Source organism: Chionomys nivalis, chromosome 6 (assembly GCF_950005125.1).
Source record: "Chionomys nivalis chromosome 6, mChiNiv1.1, whole genome shotgun sequence".
NCBI classification, from domain to species: domain Eukaryota; kingdom Metazoa; phylum Chordata; class Mammalia; order Rodentia; family Cricetidae; genus Chionomys; species Chionomys nivalis.
In genome coordinates, this window is record NC_080091.1 from 36479041 (window position 1) to 36495001 (window position 15961).

Genomic DNA, 15961 nt, shown 5'->3' on the forward strand with positions numbered 1-15961 from the left:
TTTCTATTTAAGGTTGCTGCAATGTTAGGCATTTAAAATATCTACCTGCCAAGTGTTAGGCCATCAAGGAACAAAGACAGTCTAGCAGAAAGAATGAAGGCTGAAAGAAACATCTGGATCTCCTGACTTTGGTTTCTCTTGCAACTTCCTAGTAAGTAGAAATCTAGGATAAAAACAAAACAAAACAAAAACACCAAGATACTTTGCCCCTGCAAAAATACACAAGACAGGTGTGGACAAACAGGTGTCACCTCCTAAAACTAGAACCGACATTTCTTAGTCTCTCTCTCTCTCTTTTTCAAGACAGGATTTCTCTGTGTAACAGCCCTGGCTGTCCTGGGACTCACTTTGTAAACCAGGCTGGCCTTGAACTCACAGAGATCTGCCTGCCTCTGCTTCCTGAATGCTGGGATTAAATGCATATGACACCACTGCCTGGCTTCTTCTCAGTCACCTTTAAAAAGCACATCCAGAGTTCCAGAACAGGCAACAAAGCTACAGAGAAATCCTGTCTCAAAACAATAAAAAACAAACAAACAAAAAACCACATCCAAGTTTAATACCAGCAAACAAAACAAAACAAATAAAACAAACAAAAACAAACAAAAAAAACACATACACCTTTAATCCTCCCAGCACTTGGAAGGTAGAGGTAGATAGATCTCTGAGTTCAAGCCCAGTCTGGTCAAAAGAGTGAGTTTCAGGACATCCAGGGCTGTTACACAGAGAAACCTCTGTCTTGAGCCTCCCGCGCCGTACCAAAAAAAAAAAAGCACATCCGGAAATGGTCCTCATGCCATGGTCCCACCTGCTCTTCCAGACTGCCCAAGTAGTTACAAACAAAGGCCATTTGGTCAGGTGACATTTTAATCAGCTGGTGTCTTTGGAAAATAACAAGAACATGTGGCCAGAGCAAAAAGCAGTGATGCAGGACCCAGGGTTGGGCTTTTGGGGAATGATAGGTTAGAGAGGGAAATCACCGGTGGCTGAAGAATCCTTGAGGATGGTTATATTTAAATGGCTTCATCCTACTTGGACCCCTAGAGAAACAAGAAAAGGGACAGTTAAAACACACCTTCTGGACTGACAAAATCAGTTACAGTTCACTCACAAGAGAACGCCAGGTAGCTGTCATGGGGAAATGTTACAATTGCATGGCTTAGGCGTAGGGCACAGTGAGAAAATCAGATCACACTGGTTAAGGTGTGACACCATTTTCATAAAAATGTCTCGATATGCTTGCAACATGTGTGAGCCTGAAAGATCCCTTATGTGACAGACATTTCGGGGACAGTACATGAACATTCTCATTTTTTGGATCACTATTTATAACTTTATCACTAGATTCCTATAATTGAAAATGCAAAAAGAACATTTAAAGCTGAAGAAATAGGCAAAAGAAGCAAAATTTTGCACAATAGTATACAGCCAGGAAGCAACAGAAACAAAAATCAGAGGTCTGACACCAAAATCTGTTCCAAGAAGGCTGAATCATGGCCAAGTAGAGCAAGACCCATGTTCAGACTTCCTCCCAGTGAAAATCAGAGCAGGAAAATGGGCAAAAACAAAACTCTCAGAGGGACTTCTACACAGACAAACACCTACAAAAAGGACCGACGTCCAACAACAGCTACAGAAGGTGACCCTCCGGGACTTGGTCTAAGGGAGTAAGGATGGGTATAGGATAGCTTTTTGTCAACTTAAACAAGTCAGACCAAATGAGAAGCAAGTGGAGTAAGTTGGTAAGCAGCACCCTCCATGGTCTCCAGTTCCCGCCCCACCTTCTCTTCAGGACTACAGAAGGAAACCCTTTCCTGCCCAGGCTGCTTTCGTTTATGTGTCCATCATAAGAGAAGAGTAATGGGGGATGTGTGAGTAAGACAGCAGGGGTGGAAAAGGTGAGCAAAGTTTTATTCTTCACCAGGGCTGAAGGGAATTAAACCACCTTCTCCCCAGTGGCTGCAGGCTTACCCAGCCTGTGTTGTGTTGGCACTGTAACATCTCCCATCTCAATTTAATCTTTCATTTAACACATGGAGTATGTGCTGCTTGGAGGATTAAATACAGAGATCCTTATCTCATAGGTGGGAGCTGGACCTGAAATCTCAGCCTGGATCATCTATAGCATTATAAACCTCCCATCAGAGGGGCACACTAGGCAGAGTGGCGAGGTGTCAGTCTAAGACATACCTGAGGTCTACTACTGCCCACACCAGCACCCTGTACTTAGTAGTCGCAGGACTCCAGGTCAAGAACCTTGCAGCCCCATCCATCAACTCTGATGCTGTCACCTCCCAGAGCACTGGGAGCTCAACACCTCAGGAAGGAGAAAGCAAGCACAGGCTGGGTGGGGCTCCCATCCTGCAAATGTGCTAGAGCAGGTGGAGAGGTGGAAAGAGCTGAGATTTCACACAGACACACTGGAGGGAACAAGCTTCAGAGTGGCATCGGTGGTCAGCCCTGCCTTGCAGCCACTCAGGGCTGGAGCTGGCTATTATCAAACACCATAAACCAGGACAGTGGAGGTGCCAGACAGGAGGGAGGCTGGACACCTTCCCAGATGTCAGAACTTGCTATTCAAGAATAAGACTGAGAGCAAGGTGAGAACTCTTTTGTTTTATCTGTTCTGTAGTCAAGGTCGAACCCATGGCAATCTTCCTGCCTCCAGCTTCCAAGTGCTAAGATTTTAGGCATGAGCCATGACACCAGGCCTGATAGATTATAACAAATTATAATCCAAACACCCTCACCTTCCTCACTCCCTTGTCCAAAAGAGAAGGGTGCCCTAGAAGTAATCTCTAGTTTTGAAAGGATAAAAGCACATGTCAGGGAACAAACAGGAAAGAAGACCCCAATACCAAAGAAAACAGGAAAGAAGACCCCAATACCAAAGAAAACAGGAAAGAAGACCCCAATACCAAAGACAACACAAAACTAGCCTGAGCTACTGCAAGTCCACACACTCTAAACACCATGTGCCAAGACCTCCTAACAGGTCTAAAGAGCCCCTAACTTGGAGCAGGAATCATCCAGGAACTTCACTCAAATGATCTCAGGCACCCTGAGCTCCTCTTCAGCCCTAGAGCCAGGGCTCAGTGCTAGGCAGGATGAACCGCTCTGCGTTAGTGTGCTATGCTCACTGCCTGCCTTCTGGAAGGGCTGTTTTGGTTTGGTTTTTCTCTAGGCTGCATGGTTGCCCACTGACTTGGTCTCACCGAGGGAAGAACACTTGAAGACGCCAGCAAACTCACTAAGATTGTGGGGTGTACCACTTTAAGTGCTCACTTGGACATCAAAAGTAAACAGGCCCTATTGTTTCCCACAGAAAACACAGTTAGCCAAAGCTTCTTAGCATGGCCCAGTAGTTTCCTTGGATGGGTGACCCTCTCCAGGGGTGACCAAGAACAGGTGAGCCAGCTGCAGGCAAGTCTCAGGAGGCGAAAACAAGTTCTTCCTGGAAATACGGCAGCAGAATTTTCTGTTATGAATATAGACAGATGAGACAGATGTCCTCTGTGCCAGGCCTGCCCTGTCCAATGAGACCTAGTCTTCAAGGGAGGCTCTGACCTCTGCCCATGTCCTCATGAGAAGTCACAAGAGCCCATCCCTCTACTCACCTAAAAAGTCTCAGGCACATCTTCTCCTGGGGAAATTCCTTGGGGCCCTCTACACTATCATCATGGCTCTCGGTCTCCAGGTAGACGTCCAACAGCACACATAGCCGCTGCAGCTGGTTGGTCAAGAGCTGGTGGCTGGGTCGAGGGCCACAGAGCTCCTTATAGCACACGTTGACCTCGCTCTCCATAGCCTGTATGGGTGGGAAGCCAGCACCTCAGCATTTCCTTCCTAAGTATGGTGGGGCACATTGGCCAGGCTTTTACCCCAGAGCTGAGCCTGAGGGCACCACAAGAGCTACAGTTGGCCCTGAGGGCATGCGCATGCAGGCACAAGCACATATGCACCCAGAGGAGCTGTACATGCAGAACAGTATCACAGCTTTGTCCAGAGACCCTTGATCATCACAATTTCCCCTAAGTGCCTACAGCAGAAACACAGGACTGCAGGGGAAGAATCTTAAGCCCCAAGTCAGAAGGCATTAGGCTTTTTGCTCTATGGCCATAAGGCTACCAAATCCCACCAAGAGGTGTGACCTTAGCAACAGCCTCAGCATCCTCACGGTCATTGAATCTGAGTGTTTCCATAATGCTTCTGAATTTATTTATCATCTCACAGAAGCCCAAGGTGATGACAAGATCTTAAGAAAACTTTTTGATTTTTTTTTTTTTTTTTTTTTTGAAGGCAGAGCCTCACTATGTAGCCTTGGCTGGCTTAGAATTTACTATGTAGACCAGCAAGGACTTGAATTCACAGAAATCTGTCTGCTTCTGCCTCCCCAGTGCTGGGATTAAAAGTATGTAGCACCATGCCTTGGAGGATACCGAGTGCATGAAATCCAGAATAACATGCATAAAGTGCTGAGTGAATGTGTGTTCTTGACACAAGCTGGCTGTGGCAAGGACCCTAACCTCACATCCATGCAAGTATGGCAGAGCCTTCCCCTTCCCCCACAAGGCTAAAAGGAATGGCAAAGCCTTCCCTTCTGCTCCACGTGGGAATGCTGACAGTGTGTTCAGAAAATGTCAACCATTACTTTCAACCCCCCCTCACCCCCCCACCCCCCGGTATTTACAGCCTGGAGACTGCTCCCTACAGAGCCTGCTCCTACTGGGATTAGCTAAATCTGCCTCCTTGGTCCGTCTGTGCATCCTGACTCCACCTCCACGTACTCTATGTAATAAGCATGCTGGGTCTGGAGGTGGGCTAAGGTTTCACTAGTCCAGAGTGCCTGCTTCCAGGTTTCTGTGAGTCTGTCTTTTCTTCAATCCTTCACGTCCCTCAGTAGATCCAAATCCCTGGAGTGGTGCAAGGATGCCGCACCCAGCTAAGAATGTGATCTGGTGAGTGGGAAAAGCTGTGGGCTCCGGGGAAATGGGGGGGAGCACGTTCTATAGTCCTGTCAGGTCCTTCCTGGGACTGAAGCAGTGCCCATGGCCTCCGCAGCTGCAGCCTTGGCCACTGCCCACCTTCCTAGGGGTTCTCCATGTTCCTCCTGACACACATGTGGGTCTTACCCGAATATTGTCATCATTGCTGTTGGTTTTCTCCCCTTTCCAGTTTAGACAGAGTCGGAAAATGGGCGGGATGGAGGAATAGCCAGGGTTTAACACCACAGCAGCTTGAAGTTTCGCTGGCAACAGGGGAAAGGGAGAAAATCAGTGACCACCCAGCTTCGCATGGTGGTCTACACACTGTACCCAAAGTCAACACAAATGTCTCCCATTAACATAAGTGCTCCCAAGTGTATGGGTACTAACTGTTTTAGACTCTAACAGAACTGCCAGGTTGCTGAGAGTAAGGCACAGTAATTCTGGTTCTTCCCAAGAGCTGCTTTACTTACCAGTATTTGTCAACGGACTAAATCTGCTCTCGAGAAATGTCATAATTTTTAAAACTGTGTGTGTTTGTGTGTGGTTGGTTGTTTGCCTCCACGTATCTTTGTATCTTTGAACCAACATGTATACAGTGCCTTTGGAAACCCGAAGAAGCAAATGCATTCTAGGACTGGAGTTACAGGTGGTTATGAGCTGCCATGTAGGTACTGGAGATTCAACTCAGGTCCTCAGGATGAGCAGCCAGGGCCTTTAACCTGGTTGGCCTTGAACTCAGAGATCTGCCTGCCTCTGCCTCCCGAGTGCTGGCCCACCATGGCTGCCTTTTTTTTTTTTTTAGAATTTGTTGTTGTTGAGAGTCTCACATAGTCCAGGCTAACCTAAAATTCAATTTATAACCAAGAATGACTTTGAATCCTGGTCCCCCTGCTTCTGATTCCCAAGTAGGACTAGTGGCAAATGTTCCCAGCCTCTCAAATCTAATTTACATGAGGATATGAGGAAAGTGAGACTTCTAGAAACTTCTCTATCATTAAACAGGTACAAAAGCACAAGACAGAGTATAATCAGAACTGCCTAGTATCAAATCTGCATTCATAATCACTAAACAAATTATCTTCATATATTAATTTCCCCCAGTGATACTTCTGACCCCTGCTGTTAAGATGAACGTAGGTACTGTGTGCATGTGTCTGAGTGCAGAAGCATGCCACCGAGTGCATTGGGCAGAGGACTGTTTCTCAGGAGACACTTCTCTTTTTCCACTTTGTTTTGAGGCAGGGACTTTCCCTTCCACAGCTATGGTACTTATTGGAACTTCCAGAAGATTCTCCTATCTCTGGGATTACAGATGCATCCCATTCAGGTTTTTATGTAGGTTCCTGGACTTGATTTGGCTTATACATATCACCCAAAGATATTTATACTAGCCTGAGCTGATTTCATAAACAAAAATAAAAGAACGTGGTGGTACAAACTTTTAATCCCAGCACTTCAGAGGTAGACGAATCTGTGAGTTCTAGCCCAGCCAGGTCTACACAGTGAGTTCCAGACCAGCTGGAGCTCCATAGTGAGACTCTTTCTCAAGAAGACAAAATATACAGCCAGTGAGGCAGCTCAGTAGGTAGGGGTGGCCGCTCCTAAGCCTCATGACATGGGTTTGATGCCTAGAACCCGTAAGACTGAAGGAAAGAGCTGACTCCCCTCAGGTTGTCCTCTGAAATGTGTGTGTGTGTTGCTTAGACCTCAGTGCACACACACATACACTAAATAAGTGTAACAAAAACTGTAAAAACTCTCAAGAGTATGAGTAAATAAGCTCTCTTTTATAATGTTTCTAGCTTTGGGAATTTAATTTTGCTTTACTTACCTTATTTCTCTTTTGTGGTATTGGGGAATAAATCTAAGGCCTCAGGTATGCTAAGCAAGTGTTCTAACACTGAATCATATGTCTAGTCCAAGAATTTTATATCTCTCAAAATACTAACTAATAGAGGACCACAGGCAGCTTGCTCAGCTCAGGGGTCACAGCTGTGAGGCTGGGGGACAGAATGAATGCCAGGCTGCTGAGGCTGACAGCCCAAGCAGGACATGTGCATCGCTCCAGAGAGGGAGGGAGGTTCTGTTACCCAACCTTACAATCAGAGTAACAGCCCTATCCTTCTGTGTGGAGCACAGACACGAGATCTGCCCCTACAGGGAACTAAAATGAGAGATAAAACCAAGCTGAGGTGAGACCAAGCTTGAGAGTCGGCCATGATTGACGCAGCTCTAAAATGGATGAGCCCACCACCCCAGTGACTGCATGAGGATTCACTGACATGACACGTGTGCGGCTGTGTTATAGAACAAGTCCTCACTGAAAGAGTGGTTCCCTGGTCATCAGTGTTGGAAATCTCTACAAGAGGATTCTAGGGTCCTTTTGCTAGGCATGCCTGCCATTTGAGAGCTCCCCTTGATTAGAGAGCCCTGTGGTCAGTAGAGCCATCACCTACCTGTTCCCCTTTCAATAAGCGCCAGGTAGTAGAGATTGGTGTCCCCAGCCAGTCCTGCTTCTACTATGTCCTTAGTGAAATGCAGTTCCTAGAACAAGAACCAGGGTGAACTACTGCTCCCCTAAAGCCTCTGCTCTGATGGCGGGGGTAGGGGTGGGGGGACAGGAGCTGAGGGGTGACATGGTCACAGGGGCTGCAGTTCTACCTACCATGTAATCTTCATGGGCAATTATCACCCACTTTACCAGGCGAGAAACAACCTTGGCAGGAAAGAGGTACTGGCAGTCACTGGTAACGGGCACAATGCCATGTTCTAAAAGACAGCAAGGCAGGAGGCATTACAGGTAGAAATCAGGTAGCACAGTTGTGGCTTGCTGGAGGGCTATGGTGGCCTTGACACTTGTCCAGTACACCTGATTACTCAGAAGTACCTGCTCATGACATACCAGGAATAGAAAAGCATTTCAACCTGACATCCACTTCATGCAGGACTATATATGCCTGTAGTCAGACCCAGCACCTGCATTCACGGTGCTTTATCCTTAATGCAGACAACGTCCAGGAAAACAAATCCCTGAAGCCACAACTAGCGTCAGTGCCTCTGCAGCAGGAACTGTTAATTAGATCAAATAGCTAAGAGGGCTGAGCTGACCGTGTTCTGTGTCAGTTCCCTGTTGGTGTCCCAGTAAACAAATACGCCCGACACAGGGAACACTCTGAATGACAATCACCCAACCTTGGCGATGTTAGCAATGCTGAGTGGGGAGTAAGGCCTGAGGGATAGGTGATGTTGCCCTGGAGCTCAGTGTCCACATGGAACCAAAGAACCGGCCTGGAGGTGGGAAAGAGGGGTCTTGTCTCCAGTTGGGTCCTGGAAACCCAAATGCCTAGCTTGACAGTGACTAATACCCAAAACTCTGACTCCCTCCAAAACCTTACCCCCACCCTGCAAGTGCCTTGTAAATACCCATCGAGTTTTTACTAGATGAACTGAAAGAAGCCATCCGGCTACCACCTAGGCCAGTGGCTCATCATAATCACTTGGGAGCTTAGGGGAAAATCCAAGGGGTTCAGCTATACCCTTAGAAGCACTAGCTCAGTAGGTCTTAAGGAAAGGATAATGGGATGACCCCTGTCTAGCTACAATCAGTGAGCTGAATGTGAATACAAGGGTCCCACTATTTCTCCCCTCAGGCTATATGGGGTACCAGCATAAATTAGACTCTCATTAAATACTGCCAAGTGCATATGAATCTGTGATGCATGGACCTAGGATAAGCTGCCTGGATGAACCTGTGAACTTGTGCCAATGGCTAGTGTTTTCTGGGAGGTCTGACAGAGAATTGATGCTTCAGCAGGGAGCTCAGACCTCTCTGCCTGAATGGGCCTGCTGCTCTCCCCACTGGCCCTACCATCCATCCACTGCTCAGTAAGGCTAGGAACAGGATTCACAAGTTCTGAGGGAAAGGAGGTGGTGTTATTCCTATGTTGACTGAGTGGCTGTCAGGCTCTACTTCCTGCACCAGCTTACCCAGAGATGCAAACTGTTTGTGGAGAGCCAGGCGAGACTGTACCCTGGTCTTCAGCAGTTTCATGGTGGTCTCCATATGGCTGGCGCTCTGTGAGTGGTCAGCTATCACCGTGTGCTAATAGGGAATGACAGTGAAAGATACACGTGAGAGCTCCCCTTTCCTTTCTCCAGGGATCTCCATTTCTCCTGGGACCAGCCAGACTGCACAGCCAGTCCCAAGGTGGGCGCTGTGTGAGAACGCAGTCTCTCTACATAACAGGTCAGATACTAAGCCCTGGCAAGAACACGAGATACTGGGGTCCCATGACCCTGGGATCAGCTCCCGAGAAAGGCAGGATTCTACAGTGTACAGACCCTGGGATCAGCTCCCAAGAAAGGCAGGATTCTATAGTGTATAGCCCCTGGGATCAGCTCCCGAGAAAAGGCAGGATTCTACAGTGTATAGCCCCTGGGATCAGCTCCCAAAAAAAGGCAGGATTCTATAGTGTATAGCCCCTGGGATCAGCTCCCGAGAAAAGGCAGGATTCTATAGTGTATAGCCCCTGGGATCAGCTCCCGAGAAAAGGCAGGATTCTACAGTGTACAGACCCTGGGATCAGCTCCTGAGAAAAGGCAGGATTCTATAGTGTATAGCCCCTGGGATCAGCTCCCGAGAAAAGGCAGGATTCTACAGTGTATAGCCCCTGGGATCAGCTCCCGAGAAAAGGCAGGATTCTATAGTGTATAGCCCCTGGGATCAGCTCCCGAGAAAAGGCAGGATTCTATAGTGTATAGCCCCTGGGATCAGCTCCCGAGAAAAGGCAGGATTCTATAGGGTACAGGCCCTGGGATCAGCTCCTGAGAAAAAGCAAGATTCTATAGTATATAACCCCTGGGATTTTGCCCATTCTCATTTGTAGCAGCCTTGTGCACAAGTCCAACAGCAGCAAAAGCTGTAACTGTGCTATACCTTGGGGCAAGACCAAGTTATCTTTGGTTTATAAGGCTACCAAGCTCCTAGGGAAGGTCAAGTCATTTCAACACATGAAGACTAGGGTAAGGTATTTTAGTGCCCTGAGTGGATGGAGGCCAGAACACAGCCTCAAAGGAAGATTCTCTGCTAGATCACAACCCTATGAAGCTATGAGAGGCCTTTCTGGAATCTGTCTAGGAAGAGGAGAGCTTCAGACCCTCAGCCAAGAAGGTAGGGCCAGTGTACACACCTGGGGCTGCTCTTTGGGGAAGTGGAGGCCACCCAGCTTCTGCACCCACAAGTAGGGGTGACCTAAGTCAAGAACATAGTCTCTCAAAGTCAGGATGCTGCAAAAGAGAAAACAGAATAAAATAATTGTATGAGTTGGGAACACAGCTCAGGAGCAGAGCTCTCACACAGGCCCTAGGCTCAGTCCCAAGTACTGCCTAGCCCCAGGACACAGTCCTTCTGTGTACCCTGGGGCATTCCCCAGTGCCCCCAGACAGACCAATCCCAGTCCACAAGTCAAACTCCTTAACTATACAAAATCTCTACTTGAAACTTCATCTCCAATGTCCCATCTTTTTCGTTAGAACCTTTGCCTCATGAAGCAGAGCTCAAAAAGGTAGCCATTGGCCTCTTCTCTGCTCTATCCGCTCATAAAATAACTTTTAAAATCTTGAGTACTCAAGAAAATTAAGATGCCATTCCTTTTATTTATACTGCTTTGTTGCCTTTTGTTTTTGGCAGTCTAGGGATGTAACCCATCATACCACTAACTGAGTCATACCCCTAACCCTCATGTCCCTATATTCCAGATTTCATCTTTCCATTACATCCCTTTGCCTTTTATGCAGGAACAGAAAGATGTCCCCTGCAGCCCCAAGGTCCTCTGGGCCTACCAGGTCTCCAGTTTGGCCTGAACTAACAGATACAGACACAGGATAAGGGAAGGTGGAAGCCTGCTTACTCACCCAACTTTATCAAACTGATACTGATTGGCTGGGTTTGGAGTTTTCTTTCCATGATCTCCAGGATACAAGCAGCTCAGGACCGAGTCAGGAGACAGCAAGTCTCTACAGAAGACAAGACTGCGGTGAGAACGCCAGTCAACACGGTGCCTCAGAATGCACCTGGGCATCTGCCAGCGGCAATGTACCACTCGGCTCTTAAGATGTCAACTACCATCCTACCATCTTTTTTGTTGTTTATTTTTAGAAACAAGCTTTCTCTGTGTAGCCCTGGCTGTCCTGAACTCGGAGATCCGCCTGCCTCTGTCTCCCGAGTGCTGGGATTAGAGGCGTGCGCCACCACACTGGGCTATACCATCATCTTTCATTGTCTGCTTCCTGTGCACCAAATCCTTTCAGTGCTTCAAGTCAGTGACTCTCAAAATATTATGAAACAGAGAAGATCTTCATCCCATTTCTCAAGGTATAAACTCAAGGCATTGAAAGGTCAGACAGTGACATTCATGATGCTACCAAGTACAGAGGCCAAAGTTAACACTATCTGATCAGAAAGAATAGCTTTTTTTTTTCTTTATTTTGTGCTCATGCGTATGCACTGTGGCACAGAGAACAATTTTCGGTAGTCAGTGCTGTGAGATATGCGATTACACTGTTTCAAGACATGTCACTGTGACTGGCTTAATAAAAAGCTGAATGGTGAATAGCTATGCAGGAAGACATTAGGCAGGACTTCTGGGGACAGAAGGGTCTTAGAAAAGAAGGCAGAGTTGCCAGCCACACACAGAGGGAACAGACATGGCAGCACGAAGATGAATAGACATGGGTTAATTTAAGTTATAAGATCTAGTGGGACAGGCGTAAGCTATAGGCCAGCTTTTATAATTAATAATTAGTCTCTGTCATTTTTGTGAGCTGGTGGTCCAAAGAAAAATCCATCTACGAGTCAGTTCTCGTCTTCTATCTTATCGAGGCGGATCTTTCCTGCTTCTGCCATGGCTCAGTGTACTCCAGGAAAGCTGGGCTGAGCGCTTCCAGCTGATTTTCCTGCCCCAATGCCCATCTCACTAGGATAACAGGTACAATCATACCTGGCGTTTTACAGGAGTTCTAGGAATTGAACTCAGGTCATCAGGCTTGAGTACCAAGTGCTCTTATTAATAAGCCATCTTCCTGGTTCCTGAGAACAGGAGTCTTTAGTATTTTGTTTTGTTTTGCTGTTTTTAAACTTCTCCCTTCCAGAATTATCCAGAGGGGCTGAGAAGGTGACTCAGCTGGTAAGGTGCTCGCTGCACAAGCATGAGTTCCATGTCCACATCCACATAAAATCAGGTACAGCGGCACACAGCTATAATCCCTGAGGAGGCAGAGACAAGGATCCCTGGACTTGCGGGCTAGCCAGTATTATCACACTATGTATCCTAGCCTGGACACTACACAGCCCAGCCCCACTACCCTCAATTCAAGAAATAGCAGGATCTCCATGAGTTGGAAGCCAGTCTGATACACACAGCAAGTTCCAGCCAGCCTGGTCTACAAAGCAAGTTCTAGGCCAGCAAGACTACACAGTGACACCCTCTCAAAAAGTGTCCTCAAACTGCTCAGTCAATGAAAGACCCAGCTGAGATGTGGAACTTAGAAGAACTAGGCTCTGGACTCCCTCTGCTGGGAGCATGGTCAACTGCACCCAACATGCTGCCAGGGAGTGCAGCACCACCCAGCACAGGCTGCAGCAGCCAGAAGAGAGTGTAATAAACCTAAATGCAGGGTCTACAGCCAGGAGAGGCCTCTCATCTGGCAGAATGGGAAGGGACAGGCAGAGCTCTGCTTCACTACACACTAGGCCAATGCTTTTTCGCCTCAGTGTTCTTTCTCCAGCTGACAGCAGGACCAGGCCAGGCAGGGCCAGGCCAGGGCAGTGATCCTCTAAGTGCAGGTTAGTTTACCCCCAGGTTCTTTCTGTTCTCTGTTCTTCTTCTCTAGATTGTAGAAGAAGACTACCATGGTCAGGGGCTTCCTTGGAATGCTGTTGCTACCTGTTTATAGTCTTCTACTTACCACCAAGTTAAGGACAACCCTAGGGAATGAACCGAGCTGGGAAACAAAAATCCTGGCCCCTTGAGACAGAAATGGGAAAAGAAGGGCCAAAATTTGTCAATTTGAGCCGGGCGGTGCTGGCGCACGCCTTTAATCCCAGCACTCAGGAGGCAGAGGCAGGCGGATCTCTGTGAGTTCGAGGCCAGCCTGGTCTACAAGAGCTAGTTCCAGGACAGGCTCCAAAACCACAGAAAAACCCTGTCTCGAAAAACCAAAAAAAAAAAAAAAAAAAAAAAAAAAATGTCAATTTGGTCATGTCTCCCATACCTCATTCATACATTTACATGCATTTTGCTGGCTATAAAAGCCTGTGGATCTGCCCAACAAACAAATGTGCTATTATTACTTGTTTTATCTGCTGTAAAGAGCTTCACAAATGTAAATCAGAGCACTTCTATATCTCCGGGATGTGCCAGGACTCCCATGTCGTGGGGACACAAGAACATAGGTCAACATGGCAAAGGACCCTCTCATAGTCAGAGGGAGGACTGGAGAACAGGGGCTCCCACCACATCCCCGCCCACGCCCCATCCCCAGTGTCTTCCCCCTACCCTGCACTGATGGGGGTGATCAGATCAACGGCGGTTGTCACTTTGGCTTTCACTGTCATGATGTTGAGGTTCATGAGATAGTAGAAAGTCAGATGAAGCACACTGTTGTCTGGAGGAGCAGGGAGAGAAGAGATCATTTATGAATCAACACATCTGAGGCCAGGCATGGTGGTGCGTATAGTTAATCCCAGCTCTTGGAAGGCAGAGGCAAGAGGATACCTAAATTCAAGGCCACCTGGCCTACAGAGCAAGTTCTAGAACAGCCAGGGCTACAAAGTAAAGATGCCACCAACCTCCATCTCAAAAGGATAACCTAAAAAAGCATGACTCCATGTAAAATAAAAAATGGTCAGAGAGACAGTTCAGAGGGTAATGGCTCTTGCCATCCAATGGTCTCAGCTCAATTCCTGAAACCCACATGGTAGAAAGAATCAATTCCCACATGCTGTTCTCTAACATCTATGTGACTGCTGCAGTGGTATGTACATACACGCATATACACACACATACACATATGATAAATACACAGTAAAAAAAAGTATAAATAGGAGATTAAAATATTACAGGCAGAGTCTCGAGCTTACTGGACCCTTTGCACCAACAACTGGCCAAGCTCGTAGGCACTATGAGAATTAAGAGAATGCAGTCAGACCTTTGCATTTCAGATCAAGCAAGACAGACAGCGGGTGCCTTTTCAGCATCTCCTTGCGTTTGTCATCCAGCTGAACCCCAAGAGTGGGTCGACGCCGTTTCTGGACAGAGAAAATACACAAGCATGAGTCATATGAATCTCCCTTTTGCATCTCTGTATCCCAGAGCCTCAGCACAGCTGCCTGTGACCTTTTGCCCCAGGTACCCAGCTGCCAGACTCCTGTCCCAACAGACACTTATTCAGATTCTTCGGTTTGCTTTCAGGGCTGTGTTCCTTGAAAACACCAGCATGGCTGCGATATTCCCAAATCAGGAAATGGGGCTCACCGTGGTCTGTTCCTCCTCTGCATCGGAGTCACTCTCGTCATCTGAAGACACACAGGGAAGGCAGTGAGAAGGGAAGTAACTGCACAGGCTCCTAAGACAAACCTCCACCACAGGGACTGAGGGGCCCACCCAGACTTCCTTCAAATAAGGAGTGAGTAAACCGGCTGCTTCTTACTTGGTATAGAAAACATAATGTAAAGAAAGAATGACTTAGAAACCTACCAGCCAGCCTGATTTTGTTTTGTTCAGTGTGATGTTGTGTGTGTGTGTGTGTGTGTATGAACTTGCCAATATGAGCACACAAGGAAGCCAGAGGTTGTACTCAGAATGCATTCATCAATCTTCTCTCCACCTTATTTTTGTTTTTCTGAAACAGGGTCTAAGTAGCCCTGACTGTCCTGGTATTTGCTTTGTAGACCAGGCTGGCCCGAAACTAACAGATCCACCCTGCCTCTGCCTCTGAGTGCTAAGGTTAAAGGTAGGCGCTGCCATGCCCACTTGCTTGCTTATTTATTTATTTTTGAGGCAGTCTTCTACCAAGCTGGATGTTCCAGCTAGCCTGGCTAGTCAGCTAACTCCCAGGATCTGCCTCTCTTCACCTCAGCGATGAAGTTAAAAGCATGCACTGCAAACTCAGATCTTGATGCTGGCAGCAGCACTTCACCTGCTGAGCCATCTCCCCAGCCTCCAGCCCTGCTTTTCAAGAGTCTTTGAAATGTCATTTCTATGGAGCATAAAGTCCTTTGTTGGTGGGACGGTGGTAAGAGCAACATAAATAACAGTAGCTGTCTGTATAGAGAGCTGCTGTGTACCCACGTCAAGACTGTTCTTTCATGTAACCCACACAATGGGAATGGGCGGAATATGAGGAATTTATAAGTTATATGAGGAATTTATCTTTTTTTTTGGAGAGCCGGGGCACTGAGACAGGGTCTCAATATGTCACCCTGGATGGCTTGGAAGTTGCTTTATGGACCAGTTTGGCTTCAAACCTGTGGCAATTTTCTTACTGCAACCTCCAGAATTTGGGTATCATAGGCATTAACCTGTAACCCTTCCTCAGGGTCGAAGTGCTGGTGAGTGCTAGGGATAAAATCCAAAGGCTGCATTTCGTGATTCTGGGAACTGAGTTCTCTTGGGCCTACCCTAAAACTGGCATTAAGGTCAAGCCTCCTGCTACACCACATCAGTCCAGCTATTTAGTATCCTTGAGTGAGGTATCCCAATCCCCATGTTACCTTGAGAGTCCTCAGGGGGCTTGAAGAGAGCTTTGGCTTCGTCCACACTGCCTTCAATTGCCACAGACAACGTCTTATCTGGAGGTAAGAAAAGGCCTCTTGGGAAAGCTGCTGGGAGGTTGCTGAGTGCAAGCCAACATAGCAGCTGTGTTTTCTCAACACCTGCCCCCGTTCCTTGCTGACTGAGGGGGAGGGCAAACTC

The 15961-nt window shown here is 47.3% G+C and overlaps 1 protein-coding gene across 2 annotated transcripts in view; it reads right to left on the minus strand.

The window, feature by feature from the left end:
• Positions 1 to 855: 855 nt before the first annotated feature.
• The window catches only part of Thoc5 (THO complex subunit 5), a 36064-nt gene continuing 20958 nt past the window's right edge, over positions 856 to 15961 (minus strand). For both annotated transcript variants that reach the window (XM_057772925.1, XM_057772924.1), the window contains 12 exons: positions 15760 to 15837; positions 14522 to 14562; positions 14196 to 14295; positions 13544 to 13652; positions 10902 to 11003; positions 10178 to 10274; positions 8976 to 9090; positions 7654 to 7757; positions 7445 to 7532; positions 5133 to 5248; positions 3618 to 3808; positions 856 to 1040 (listed from right to left, as the gene is read on the minus strand). In XM_057772925.1, the coding sequence (XP_057628908.1) occupies positions 977 to 1040; positions 3618 to 3808; positions 5133 to 5248; positions 7445 to 7532; positions 7654 to 7757; positions 8976 to 9090; positions 10178 to 10274; positions 10902 to 11003; positions 13544 to 13652; positions 14196 to 14295; positions 14522 to 14562; positions 15760 to 15837 (1205 nt within the window). In that variant the 3' untranslated portion in view covers positions 856 to 976. The remainder of the gene's footprint in view (positions 1041 to 3617; positions 3809 to 5132; positions 5249 to 7444; positions 7533 to 7653; positions 7758 to 8975; positions 9091 to 10177; positions 10275 to 10901; positions 11004 to 13543; positions 13653 to 14195; positions 14296 to 14521; positions 14563 to 15759; positions 15838 to 15961) is intronic.